The sequence below is a fragment of the Bison bison genome, unplaced genomic scaffold, assembly GCF_000754665.1.
Source record: "Bison bison bison isolate TAMUID 2011002044 unplaced genomic scaffold, Bison_UMD1.0 scf7180017864143, whole genome shotgun sequence".
NCBI classification, from domain to species: Eukaryota; Metazoa; Chordata; class Mammalia; order Artiodactyla; family Bovidae; genus Bison; species Bison bison.
Genome location: NW_011494715.1, coordinates 4,273,768 through 4,287,629, shown reverse-complemented (window position 1 = coordinate 4,287,629; position 13,862 = coordinate 4,273,768). Strand labels below are relative to the sequence as shown.

The 13,862-nt window shown below is 50.7% G+C and overlaps 1 protein-coding gene across 1 annotated transcript in view; it reads left to right on the top strand.

The window, feature by feature from the left end:
- The first annotated feature begins 664 nt into the window (after positions 1-664).
- The window catches only part of XKR6 (XK, Kell blood group complex subunit-related family, member 6), a 94,669-nt gene continuing 81,471 nt past the window's right edge, over positions 665-13,862 (top strand). Inside the window, exons 1-2 of the mRNA XM_010840312.1 lie at positions 665-785; positions 837-850. Of these exons, the coding sequence (XP_010838614.1) occupies positions 665-785; positions 837-850 (135 nt within the window). The remainder of the gene's footprint in view (positions 786-836; positions 851-13,862) is intronic.

The window sequence follows — 13,862 nt, the reverse complement described above, 5'->3', positions numbered from 1 at the left end:
AGGCTTATATACGTGTTTGCTGAGTACAGTCCACAGGAACTGTCTGAGCACCCAAGCTCCTGCTTTAACAGGGCTGGGCATGTCCAACTCTGTCCTCACCTGAGACCTCTATACAGCCATGGCCATGTTCCAAGGAGTTCAAGCACGAGGGGCTTCAGGGCCCCACTGCACAAGTATCAGATAAACGTGCCCCAGGTTAAAGTTTTCAGTGGCCGCCCGAGATATCCAAATTTAGTACGTGACTTAGAGGATAAGGGGGCTTCACTGGTGACTCAGATAGTAAAAAATCCACCTGCAGTGCAGGAGACTTGGGTTCAATCCCTGAGTGGAGAAGATCCCCTGGAAAAGGGTGTCGCAACCCACTCCAGTATTCTTGCCTGGGAAATCCCATGGACAAAGGAGCCTGGTGGGCTACATACAGTCCATGGGTTGCAAAGAGTCAGACGTGACTGAGTGATGAAGCAACAGCAACAACAGAGCCCAGCTCACCCCGTTTGATCCCTCGCCTCTGGGGGTCAGACAAGCATGGGTGGGTGCTGAGATGCGGCCTGATGCTCCATCTCTCCTGGGCCTGTGCTCAACTCAGGGCCTGAAGCAAAGAGCTCTGTGGGTGTCTTGATCTCCTGGCTCCTGTGGACTGATGAGGAGCAGGAGCTGCCCCGACATGGGCAGCGGACTTGATGGTACTGCTGATGCTGGTGGTGATGCCGATGGTGCGAGCTGGACGGTGGGTGCTACGGCATCATTGTCGTCGTCATCATCATCATCCAAGCAGCCTCCAGATGGTGCGGCTGGGCCCTAGGCTGCACTTGTCATGTTTTGTCTCTCGGTCTCAGGGCAGCCCCTTAAGGTAAGTATACATCCCCATTTGACAGATCAGAAGACTGTTCAGAGAGGATTCATGCTGACTACTAGGTCACACTGCTGCCTACTAAGTGTGTATGGAGTCTTTGGAGCACCAGCTGGGAGCCAGCACATCAGCAGTGCTCCCCAGGAGAAGCCCATGTTATTTGTCACTGCAAGGGGACAGGCGAGGCTGGGCTGGGGGCATATATGCCAGTGGGTGTGCTGTGCCCGTTCAGTGTCACACACATGCCCTTCTGACCTGTTGGCCCCATCCACATAAGAGACCACAGTGAGGTCGGAGGGTAGCCGGGCCTGGCAGCTTGCAGCTGTCCCACCGGGAACCTCACAACCACTAGCCTCCCTGGGTGCTGGCACCTTTAGGGGCCCAAGTCATCTCCTATTCCGTCCAGTTTTCAGTGGCTGTCAAGCTGACCTTCCTAAGATGCACACCTCTCCCTTCCTGGAATGCCTCCCAGGGCTCCCTGCGACTTACAAGGTCAGAGCTGGACTGCCCAGCCCAGCACGAGGCCCGTGTCTCTGGCTCCCTGGCCTCATGCCCCGTGCAGCTACATCCCACTTGGAGTTTCTTCCTGTTTTCCATAAACGTGCTCGATGTTTTACCTTTGGCCTTGGCTTATGCTGCCCTCCCTGCCCTCAGTGTCCAGTCCCCACCCCCCAAAGCTCAGTCATAGTGCCTTTCCTTCATCTGTCATCCTGCACCTCTGAAACCCTCCAGGCTCTGGCTTCCACGCCCCAGCCCCAGTGCCGCCCCTCCTCTGCTCCCTGGCCTTGGCCTCACCACTTTCCCAGAGTCTCCTCTCCCCCTCCACCCAGGCATGTGCCTGTCGAAGGCAGGAACTTTGTCTCATTTGGTTGTGGTTCCGGACAGTTGTCTGCAGACAGTTGGCACTCAGCACATTGCACAGGTGATGCTGGGGTGACAAGCACCCAGCTCTTGGAATCAGAGGATCTGGGTCTTGTCCTGGCCCCCTCTGTGGATCTGCATAATTTACCCGCAGAGAGAGCGTTCTGATGCAGGTGGTTCTCAGACTCTCTTTGATCAACTCCAGTCCAGGTTGACTTTGAGGCAGGCCCTTTCCTTTTAATTGAAGGATAGTTGATTTACAATATTGTGTTAGTTTCTGGTGTACAGCAGAGTGATTCAGATATATATATGTATTTCTTTCTCACGATCTTTTCTATTATAGACTATTACAAGCTACTGAGTACAGTTCCCTGTGCTGTACAGCAGGACCTTGTTGTTTATCTATTTTATGTATAGTAGTTTGTACCTGCTAATCCCAAACTCCTAATTTATCCCTCCCCTGCCTTTCCTCTTTGCTAACCATAAGTTTGTTTTCTATGTCTGTGACTCTTGTTTCTGTTTTGTAAATAAGTTCATTGATACCATACGTTAGAGTCTACATTTCAGTGATATCGTATGATGTTTGTCTTTCTCTATCTGACTTACTTCACTTTGTATGATAATCTAGGTTCATCTGCTGCTGCTAAGTTGCTTCAGTCGTAACCAACTCTGTGCGACCCCATAGACGGCAGCCCACCAGGCTCCCCCGTCCCTGGGGTTCTCCAGGCAAGAACACTGGAGTGGGTTGCCATTTCCTTCTCCAATGCAGGAAAGTGAAAAGTGAAAGTGAAGACGCTCAATCGTGCCCCACTCTTCGCAACCCCATGGACTGCAGCCCACCAGGCTCCTCCGTCCATGGGGTTTTCCAGGCAAGAGTACTGGAGTGGGGTGCCATTGCCTTCTCCACTAGGTTCATCTGTGTAGCTGCAAATGACAGTGTTTCATTCATTTCGTTTTAATGTGGCTGAGCAGCACTCTGTTGTGTACATGTATATACTGTATCTTCTTTATCCATTCATCTATCATTGGACATCATGTGGCTCCCATGTCTTGGCTATTGTAAATACTGCTACAGTGAACTTTGGGGTGCATGTATCTTTTCTAATTATAGTTTTTTCCCAGATATATGCCCAGGAGAGGGATTGCTAGATTATATGGTAGCTCTATTAATATTTTTTTTTTTGAGAAACCTCCATCCTGTTTCCGTAGTGGCTACACCAATTTACTTCCCACCAACAGTGTGAGAGGGTTCTCTTTTTCCCACACCCCTTCCAGCATTTATTATTTGTGGTCTTCTAAAATGATGATCAATAATTGGTGTGAGGTGATACTTCATTGTAGTTTTTTACCACAATTTTTGAAAATTATTGACTGACTTATTTTGCGTGCCGGGTCTTAGTTGCCACACTCGAGATCTTCGATGTTTGTTGCAGCAAGCAGGATCTTTCGTTGTGACGTGCCAACTTTTAGTTGCCGCCTGTGGTATCTAGTTCCTGCCCAGGGATCGAACCCGGGCCCCCTGCATTGGGAGCATGGGGGTCTTAGCCACTGGACCACCAAGGAAGCCCCCCCTTCAATTTTCTCAAGTGCCCTGTGAGATGGGTCCCGGGAGTGCAGGAGGCAGAGTTCAGAGGGATGCCTGGCCGTGCCCCAGAGCAGAGGCTATGGATAGCTCAGGTGCCAAGCCAACCGGCTGCGTCTGGAGCCGGCACATTGGGGGCTTCCCCTTAGTGCCCATTCCTTCACCCACACGGCTCTATTACAAGCCTCCTTCATATCAGACGCCAGGTTTGAATTTGATCCAGGCTCCCATTTTTCTTTTCATTTTCACAAAACAAAGATTTTACTTTTCCTTTCTTCAACCTCGCCCTCCCCCACATAAACTCCTGTGAAAAGAGCTTGTGTAGCTGAGCCTCAGGCCAATTTGTGTCTTTGTGCTCAGCACACACACTCCATCTTTCGCACCACAAACAGCTTTGCTCAGAAGAAATATGTTTTCCCTCTGCAAAACTGCCATTTTAGGCCAACACAGAGGAGGCAGAAAGAGACTATTTCACTTTTTCTTCCCCTGGAAAAACCCCACCAAGATGTTGTTTTCCCTTGCTTTTTCTGGAGGGGAGATATTTCTTGACAGTTTTCGTTGCTAATCTGGCTCTCAGCCCTACGTCTGGTGCCAAGTTGTGAAGGAAGCAAAGGAAAACTAGTTGAGCAAAGGCAAGATTCTCCTAGAGGGGCACGAGATTCCTGCAACTCAGGAGTTACCAGAGACCCGGTGCCGAGCTCTGGCTCACGTCCCCCTCTCAGAAGCCCTGGGTGGGGGCACCCCTATGGCAGGGCACAGGCGGGCTGGGGGTCCCGCCTGGTGTGCATTGGTTCAACACAAATCCTGCCACACTTGCTTCCCACAGGCTGGGGCCTGGGTCTGGGGGCTTTGAGATTACAGAAACGAATCAGTCATAGATTCTGCCTCCGCACAGACTAGTAGGGCTTCCCGAGTGGCTCAGTGGTTCACAACACACCTGTCAATGCGGGAGATGTGGGTTCGATCCCAAAGTGGGGAAGATCCTCGGGAGAAGGAAATGACAACTCACTCTAGTATTCTTGCCTGGGAAATCCCATGGACAGAGGAGCCTGGCGGGCTGCAGTCCATGGGGTCACAAAAGAGTTGGACACGACTGAGCGACTAAACAACGAAGGGAGTGAAGATTCGGATATTTATTTACTATAACGTTGAGTAAGAAGTGAGCTGTATTGACTAAGAACTGTGAATAAAGCCCTAGTTCCATATGTGAGGTTCATCTGAGCCAGGGAATTGAGGGAGGTGTTAGGGGGAGGAGGTGGCACTCAGTTTGAGCATGAACTTTCCACCGGGGTCCTTGCTGGTGCACTGGAGTTGGCTGTGTGAGCCTTGCCTCTCTCTTCCCTCCCTCTTCTTCCTGGACCAGCTCACTGTGAATCCCTTGGGGGTGTGTGTGTGTGTGTGTGTGTGTGTGAGTGAGGTCTTCCCGTGCTGGCAGACAGCTGCTAAACGTTCTGAGTCTCTGCTTTTCTAGGCTCATTTCCTGGACCCTCATAGCCTTGCGGTTTGGTTCTCGTGACCCATCTCCATGGTAGGAGTAGAGTGGTCCTTTCCACCATGGAACCAACTTGCTGAGCAGGCCACGCTGGTCTTTGCTGGGCTGTGTGCTCAGACTTCAGTGCTAAGCAACCTTCTGGATATAAGAGAAACCACGGAGCCAGCACAGCGCAGAGGTGCTGTCCCATGAGACGTGATGCTCATGTGCATCTGGGCCTGGGGACCATCATGGACTGAGAGGGGGCAGCCCAAAGGATCCCAGACTCTTCCCTCCCCTTAACCCCTCGGCATTTTCTCTCTCAGGGTCAGGTTTTTTGGGGCTCAGCTTGGGTCAAGTGCTCTTCTGGTGAGAGGGAGGGATCTGGGAAAGTGACTCTGATTGGCCCAGCCTGAGTCAGTCTGCCTGTGGCCCAGCAAATGGGAGCCAGTGGATAGGATCATCTGCTCAAGGCCGGCAGGGCCCATCCTGTGATGGGGGAGTGGCAGTGGGAGAGATGGGAGGGTCACCGTGAGCTGGGGAGATGGCCGCTCTGCATCCCCTGTGCCAGCTCTACTTGTACTAGCCATGCCACCCCTCTGAACCTCCACTGGCTAGTCTTTAAAATGGCAACAAGACCACCTACTTCATAGTCTTCTTGTAACAATTAAAGGAGACAGCACCTAGAGCTTTTCTATAGGCCTGGCACTTGGCTCATTTCTATTTTATTTTTTAAATAATTTTATCTATTTTTGACTCTGCTGGTCTTCTTTGCTGCATGGGCTTTTCTCTAGTTGCGGAGAGCAGGGGCTGCTCTCTCATTGCAGTGCACAGGCTTCTCATTGCGGTGGCTTCTCTTGTTGCAGAGCACAGGCTCTGTGTTGCATCAGCTTCAAAGGTTACAGCACGTGGGCTCAGTAGTTGCGGTTCCTGGGCTCTAGAGCACAGGCTCAGTAGTTGTGGCATATGGGCTTAGCTGCTCTGCACCATGTGGGATCTTCCTGGATCAGGAATCGAACCCATGTCTCCTGCTTTGGCAGGCAGATTCTTTACCACTGAGCCACCAGGGAAGCCCGGCTCATATCTATTAAATGGTGGTGACATGTGCTGGATAGTGGGTCTGAGGAAGGCGTTCCCCGGCGTTCCCTGGCGCATCTCCCCATCTGGGTGCTTTCAGATGAGGGCATTGAAGTAGGAGGTTTCACGTCACATCGTCCCCACCTTCCTTCTACACCTTGGAGATCGTAGTTGTGGCTGGTTAGCAGATTGTGCCGTGAGTCTCCTGATACACCCAGCAGAGCCAGCTCCCTCCTGCCCAACAAGAGGCTGGGCCAGGGGAGTGTGGTCCTGTCCTCACAGACACAAGGACGTTCACTGGGTTGTCTGTCTGTCCATACCCCCAACCCTGAGTTGTCTGTCCATACCCGCAACCCGCCTACCCACCAGAAACGGTGCTTGACTTGCAAGGCCTCAGGTTCTCAGCAGGGGGTCATTGCTGGTGGGTTGTCATTCAGACATGTGCTATATTTCTCAAGAGGAAGGTTATATTTTACTGGGAGTTGTCACTAGGATCATTTTTTACTTTTGAGTTGATCAGGGTCTTCAGTCTGAGGATTTTTCAGTGCCTTGTCCCTGGTGGCATCTGCCTGTGATGCGGGATACCTAGGTTTGATTCCTGGGTAGGGAAGATCCGCTGGAGAAGGGAATGGCAACCCACTCCAGTATTCTTGCCTGGAGAATTTCATGGACAGGGGAGCCTGGTGGGCTACAGTCCATGGGGTCGCAGAGCATCGGACACGACTGAGTGACTAACATACACACACCTCCCTGTAAGATACCCCATTGGTACATAAGGGACCCCAGCTACCAGGTATCAGGAGAAAGAACAATGGCCACACAGGGTTCTTGATTTGGGCAGTCTGGAAGGACCAAAACCGTGAGACTGATGTTATCAGGACAATTGTCCCGGTGTGGCTGGATTTCAAACCATTCTGGAGGATGTGTTGGCATCCGGGTGGAAAGGGAATAGGAACGAGGGCATTTAGGCCAGGGGACAGTATGAGGAGTCACCCAGAGATAGAAAGGAGCCTAACTTGGGCAGGAAAGAGACAGGGAGCTGACTGAGCTGGAGTGGAGACATGTGCAGGATGAGCTGAGACAGGCATGGGGTGGGGACGGGGATTACTGCAGAGCATGAATGTTGAATAAAGAATGGACCTAATCCAGTGGGCACTCGGGAGCCATAGCAGGTTGTGGAGTGATGTGTATGTGGCTTGAGTGTTATTATTATTGCAGATTTGTGTGTAGGACCGACTGGTAGACCAGTTAGACTATAACAGTTGTTCCAAAGTGGGTGGAAAATAGCTCCAACCAGCATGGCCCAGTAGGGCTAGAAAGGAAAGGATTAGTCCAAGAGAAGTTCTGAAGAAAAAATTGAGAGACAAGAATATGAGCAAGAGGGAGGGGTTAAGAGAATCCCAGGTTTCAGATGGGCAGGAGGGCAACAGGAATCCCATTGAGGATGTAGAGATGGGTGCCTTGGCAAGGGCGACCATGAGTTCTTTTGCTTGACATGCTGAATGTCTTAGTCCTCTTGGGCTACTCTAATAAAAACCATAGACCGAGGGGATTAAATAACAAAAATATTCCTCTTAGTTTCTGGAAGCTAGAAGTCCAGGGTCAGGGAGATCATATAGCTGGGTTCTGATGAGAACCTTCTTATTAACAGTTCACTGGCAGCTGCCTTCCAGCTGTGTCCTCCTATGATGGAGAAGGGGAGCTCTGGTCCCTTCTCCTTCTAAGGCCCTCATGACCTCATGGAACCCAAATCACCCTCAGCCACCCACCTCCACATTGTGATTTAGGGCTTCAGCACATGAATTTGTGGGGTGGGGGAACACCAGCATTCAACCCATAGCAGAGAATAGGATGGGGCAGTGAAGGTCTTCTAAAGGGAGAAGCCTCAAGGACGGTCAGGGATCTAAGGGAGTTGGAGGTCCTCACACAAGGTCTGGGCAATATAGGATATAGGGGTCAAAAGCCCAGAAGGAAGATTGGGGCTGTGAGGGTTCAGGGCCTGGGAGCAAGGGGCATGGAGAGAACGGCTGAGAAACAGGATGGGATTCTTAGGGATAGCTCATGCAGAGGAAAGAGCAGTGCCCATGAACACAGGACTGGAGGGTCACTGAGGGCTCAGTCAGCATCGTTTTATGACTGCAGGGAAGGCACCAGGTACAGGTGTGATTTCAGGTGAGTGAGTGTAGTCCTGGCCCTTGAGCTCACAGCTGAGAGGGAGAGACAGGTACCAAGGACATCCCCCAGGGGTCATCTGCAGAGGGTTCAAATCCCACCACTGACACCGACCAATGGTGTGACCTCGGGCAAGCCACTGGACATGCCAGAGCCTCAGTTTCTACAGTCTGTGTAAAGGAAAAGAATGACAGCCGCCCCCCACCACCGCCCCAACAGGGCTTCCGTGAGGATTGGTGGGCTAGTACCTGGGAGGAGCTTTGCCTGGTATCCAGCTCTTATTAAGTGCTTGCCATTAGCATAATCCTTATTATGGAGGAAAGTTACCCAGTACACTGAGTGCTCGATGCAGCCTGCAGAAGCACCTGCAAGACTGGGTAGCTGGGGTGTGGCCCCAGGAGGCAGGGAGCACGAAAGAGCTCCCCCTGCCCGAAACCGGAAAACGTGGTGTCAGTTCATCAGAGGAACTGTGGTCTCACTCACTGTTGCTAGGCGTGCAAAACGCTGCAGCCACTTTGGAGGGCAGTTTGGCAGTTTCTCACAAAACTAAATATATTCTCACCATACGATCTAGCAACTGTGCTCCGTGGTATTTACCCAGAGGAACTGAAAACTTATGTTCGTACAAAAACCCACACATGGCTGTTTATAGCAGCTTTATTCATTATTGGCAAAACCTGGAAGCAACCAAGATGTCTCTCAGCAGGTGAAGGGATAAATAACTTGTGGTACATCCAGACAATGGAATATTATTCAGCAATAAAAAGAAATGAGCTATTAAGCCACTAAAAGACTGGGGGAAACTTAAAAGCATCTTATGAAGTGAAAGAAGTCAGTCTGAAAAGGCTGTGTATTGTTTGGTTTCAACTATGTGATATTCCGTGGAAGGTTAACTATGCAGGCAGTAAAAAGATCACTGGCTGCCAGAAGCTGGGAGGAAGGAAGGTTGAATAGGTGAAGCACGGGGGCTTTTTAGCGTGCTGAAAATTCTGCATTCATGCTGCAAAATCAGCATTCTGTGTGATGCTGGGATGGTGAATACATGTCATTGTACATTTGTCCAAACCCATAGAGTGTACCACAACAAGAGTGAACTGTAATGTCGACTATGGACTTCGGGCTTCCCAGGTGGCGTGGTTGGTAAAGAATCCAACCACCAGTGCAGGAGACCCAAGATACTTGGGTTCAATCCCCGGGTCGGGAAGATCCCCTGGAGGAGGAAATGGCAACCCACTCCAGTATTCTTGCCTGGAGAATCCCATGAACAGAGCAGCCTGGAGGGCTGCAGTCCGTGGGGTCACAAAGAGCTGGTCACGACTGAGCACATACACATGAATGCGTTGGGTGTCTATGACATAGGTTCTTCCGTGGTAACAGACAGACCACTCTGATGGTGGATGGTGGTAGCGGGGGAGGCTGTGTGTACGGGGAGCAGGGACTATATAAAAGAAAGTGAAAGTCGCTCAATCAAATCTAACTCTTTGCGACCCCCGTAGCCCGCCAGGCTCCTCTGTCCTTGGAATTCTCCAGGCCAAGAATACTGGAGCAGTTGCCATGCCCTTCTCTAGGGAATCTTCCCAACCCAGGGCTTGAACCCAGGTCTCCTGCATTGCAGGTGGATTCTTTACCATCTGAGCTATCAGGAAAGCCCAAGGAACTATATGGGAACCCTTATACCTTCCATTCAATTTTACTCTGAACCTACTCGAAAAAATAAACTTGGTTATTTTAAAAACAGTAAAAAGGAGTGTGGCTGTGCAGAGGCAGTCCTCATTTCAACAGTGAATTGATTAAGCAGTTATTTGAGTACTGACTGTCCAAAGACTTCAGCATCCAGCACAGAGAGGGAGGGGGAGGTGCCCTCAGGAACCACTTAGGCTCTCGGAAGGCTCGGCCAGCATCTGCTGATGGCTGCCGGGCACCATGATGCCGGGGCGTGGGGGCAGCTCCCAGGAGAGGGGGTTTCCGGCCCACCCTCGGGGACTGTAACTCTGGGCCTTGAGGTCAGAGAGCATTGGATGGAGGGGTTATTTTTAGGATGGTTCACAGAATGGTGACTGACCCCACCTGAAAGGCGAGTCCATCTACTTCTTCTGTTCTTCTGTCAGGGAAGGGTGAGCCCTGCGGCACAGATGAGGAAGCAGGTGAGCCCATGAGCCACTGACCCAGATGAGTTAGGTGGAGTGACCTGGGCCAGTTCACCACTTCTCTGAGCCATGGTTAGTTTGGCTTTAACATGGGACTAATGCCTACTTTGTAGAATCATGGTGAGTATTAAATGATGTAATGGATATGAATGTTGTAGGTCTGTGCTGGCCAATAAATTATAATGCGGACCTGAAATGTGAGCCGCATTTGGAATTTTACATTTTCTAGTAGTCACATTCAAAAAAATAGAGAAGTAGGTGAAATGAATGGCTCAGATGGTAAAGAATCTGCCTGCAGCACAGGAGACCTGGATTCAATCCCTGGGTCGGGAAGATTCCCTGGAGAAGGGAATGGCAGCCCACTCCAATATTCTTGCCTGAAGAATCCCATGGACAGAGGAGCCTGGTGGGCTATAGTCCATGGGGTCTCAGAATCACACACCTTTGGGCGACTAACACTGTGTAACATGAAGTTTTATTTAACTCAGTGTGTAAAAAATTATCATTTAAACATGTAATCAGCATAACATTTGTTCATGAGACAATTACACTTTTTTGGGGACTAAATTGTTTTGTTTGTTTGTTTTAATATTTATTTACTTGGTCAGCACACGGGAACTTCGATCTTTACTGCAGCATGCGGACTCTTAGTTGCAGCGTGTGGGATTTTGTTCCCTGACCAGGGATTGAACCCAGGCACCCTGCACTGGGAGCATGGAGTCTTAGCCACTGGATCGCCAGGGCAGTCCCTGGACTAGATCTTTGCTATCTGGTGTGTGTTTAGTAGGGGTGTGCAGTGGAAAAGCATCTGCCTGCCAGTGCAGGAGACACAGGGGATACAGGTTCCATCCCTGGACTGGAAGATCCCCTGGAAGAGGAAATGACAACCCATTCCAGTATTCTTGCCTGGGAAATTTCATGGACAGAGGAGCCTGGCAGGCATGTATCTCAGTTGGGATCAGCCACATTTCCCAGGCTCACTGGCCACGTGCAGCCAGAGGTTGCCATGCTGGAGAACACAACGGTTCATCAACAGAGGCAGTTTACCTCCCTTCCTGCACGGCATCACAGCCCAGAACTCTGCTAATCACTTGTCTGGTCACACTCTACCTAGTGTGTATTTAGTATTATTAAATCAAGAGCTTTATTTCATGCACCATGATTGTGTGTTCATAAATTCTAACTCATGAATTCACAAAGTTGCAATCACAGGCCCGTGCAAATACAGCAATTAGGCTTTTGTTCCTGAAGCAATGTGTGTTCGCCTCTTTTGGAGTGTTCATCCCAGCCAGGCATGCGTTTGAGTTAGTTTGTGTGAATCACTGTCTCCCTCGATGCCGCCCCAACTCTAAGCTTCTTGGAGGGAAAAGATGTGTCTTGTGCATCCCTCCCTCTCCCCACCAGCCCTTCCCTGCACCCCTGAGTGTCTAGCTCCTAGCGGGCGCAAGCAGGTTTTCAATAGGCATTTTTTGAATCAACTCCATCAACCAAAGTATCGGTTCCTTTTTAGAAAAGAAGCATATTATAAAGAAAAGGCTCTAAAGTCAGATTACGTAAAAAGTGTGTTGAAAGGCAGCAGGGACATCAAACATAACCAGTGGATTGAAGTTTTTATTCACATAGACATGGATCTGGCAGAGGGGAGCGCAGGGCTCCAGCAGACAGGTGTGTGTTTGGGACACGAGGCTGGACCAAAAGTGTCTGGAAATCTGTCCCAGGCACTTGAACTTCTGATGAAATGAATTCTGCCTCACCCTCACATGATACATTCCAGTCAGTTCAAAGGCCTTGTAGAACCTGGCAGCCCCGTGTTCTCTCTGTTCGAGTCAGAGCCCTCATTTGGGGGCATTTGCCCCCCACTCCCCCAGTACCTTCAGTTGCCCAGATCCACAGAGAGAGACATGCTAGGGAGGACCAGTGGAGGCAGGGGAGGCAGGACACAGGAATCAACAACCCAAAGTCACAAAAGCAGAAAAAGGATAAACACTTGGGCAGAGAATCAGATACATGCACGCGCACACACACACACACACACACACACACACACCTCTCTCCTAATAGACATAGTGTCTGTAACAAGGCAAACATAATTTATCAACATTTTATGACAACTCTGGAAGAGGGAATTCATAAACCACTTCCATGGAGCAAAGGATGGACATTGGAAATTAACTGTAGGTGATATTTCATGCCTCCTTTGAGATGTGTAAACGTCTTTAGTAGAGGACTATGTGTGACAATGTGTGTGGTGTGTTAGGTACAGGCGTGAGAACTGGCCTAGGTTCAACTGCAATCGTGATTCTCCCCACCCTCTTCTTCCTGTAAAGCTTATTCTCTAGTCTTTATTGAATTTGTTACAATATGCCTTCTGTTTTATGTTTTGTTTTTTTTGGCCACGAGATATGTGGGATCTTAGCTCGTCTGCCAGGGATGGAACCCATACCCTCTGCATTGAAGGCGAAGTCTTACCCACTGTCGGACCACCAGGGAAGTCCCTTCCTCCAAGGTTTTATATTCCCACCTACTCTACCCATTCTGCTGGGGAAAGACAGTGTGCCTCAGTAATGAAGAAAGGTCTCGAGTGACAGGCTGGCCCTAGGAGGGGAGCAGTGCAGCTTCAGGCAATGCAGTTGTTCAGTGGCTCAGTCATGTCTTTGCGACCCCTTGGACACCAGACTTCCCTGTCCTTCACCATCTCCCGGACTTTGCTCAAACTCATGTCTATTGAGTCAGTGATGCCATCCAACCATCTCGTCCTCTGTCATCCCCTTCTCCTCCTGCCTTCAGTCTTTCCCAGGATCAGGGTCTTTTCCAATGAGTCGGCTCTTCACATCATGTGGCCAAAGTATTGAAGCTTCAGCTTCAGCATCGGTCCTTCCAAGGAATATTCAGAGATCATTTCTTTTAGGATTGACTGGTTTGATCTCCTTGCTGTCCAATGCAGGGGAGAAAGTCCCATCTGGAGGAAGGCTGTGTTGTGGAGAGGGTGCCTTTGGGGAAATGCTAACTGAAAGAGACTGGGGACATCTTCTGTAGGTGTGGATTTCCTGAACTCTAAATAGAGCCCCTCCTACGGCTCCCATCCTCAAAGGACCATCTTAGATTTTAAGATAAAAAGCATCTCTGGAAAGTAATCTCCACCAGTGACACCCACACCCCCCCCCCGAACTCCACCCCCTACCCCACCCCCGCCCACGCCTGCTCCAGCCTCGAACCCCTGTCTCCTGCCTCCTGCGGTGTTTTTCAAACTAGAGCCAAGGGACCACCAGTATCACATGCCTGGAGGGTGGGGTCGGGTTCCCTGTGAGGCACCCCAGCCACGCCCCTCCCGGGGCAGAGTGTGACGGATCGGGGTCTGCAGGTGATTCTAGCACATGCTGGGTCTGAGAGCAGTGTCCCCCCTAACCCCGGGCCGCGTCCAGGGCAGGACCGTGGGGACAGCGCGACCTGGGGAAATGGGGACACCGCGAGAGCCACCAGCGCCGGCCATCCCCGCCCCGGCACTTTCTCACCGGCGCCCTGACTCACTGATTGAGACAGGTTCCTGTCTCTGGTTTTTGTTCAGCACATCAGAGGCTGAGTCTGAGCCTTTGGTCTGGAGTTTGAACAAATTGGAGCTGAAATTGCCTCAGCGGGGTAACGGAGCACTACACAGTCAGCGCCGAGGCGGCTGCGCGGGGAGAGGAAAGGAGGGGTGGTGGG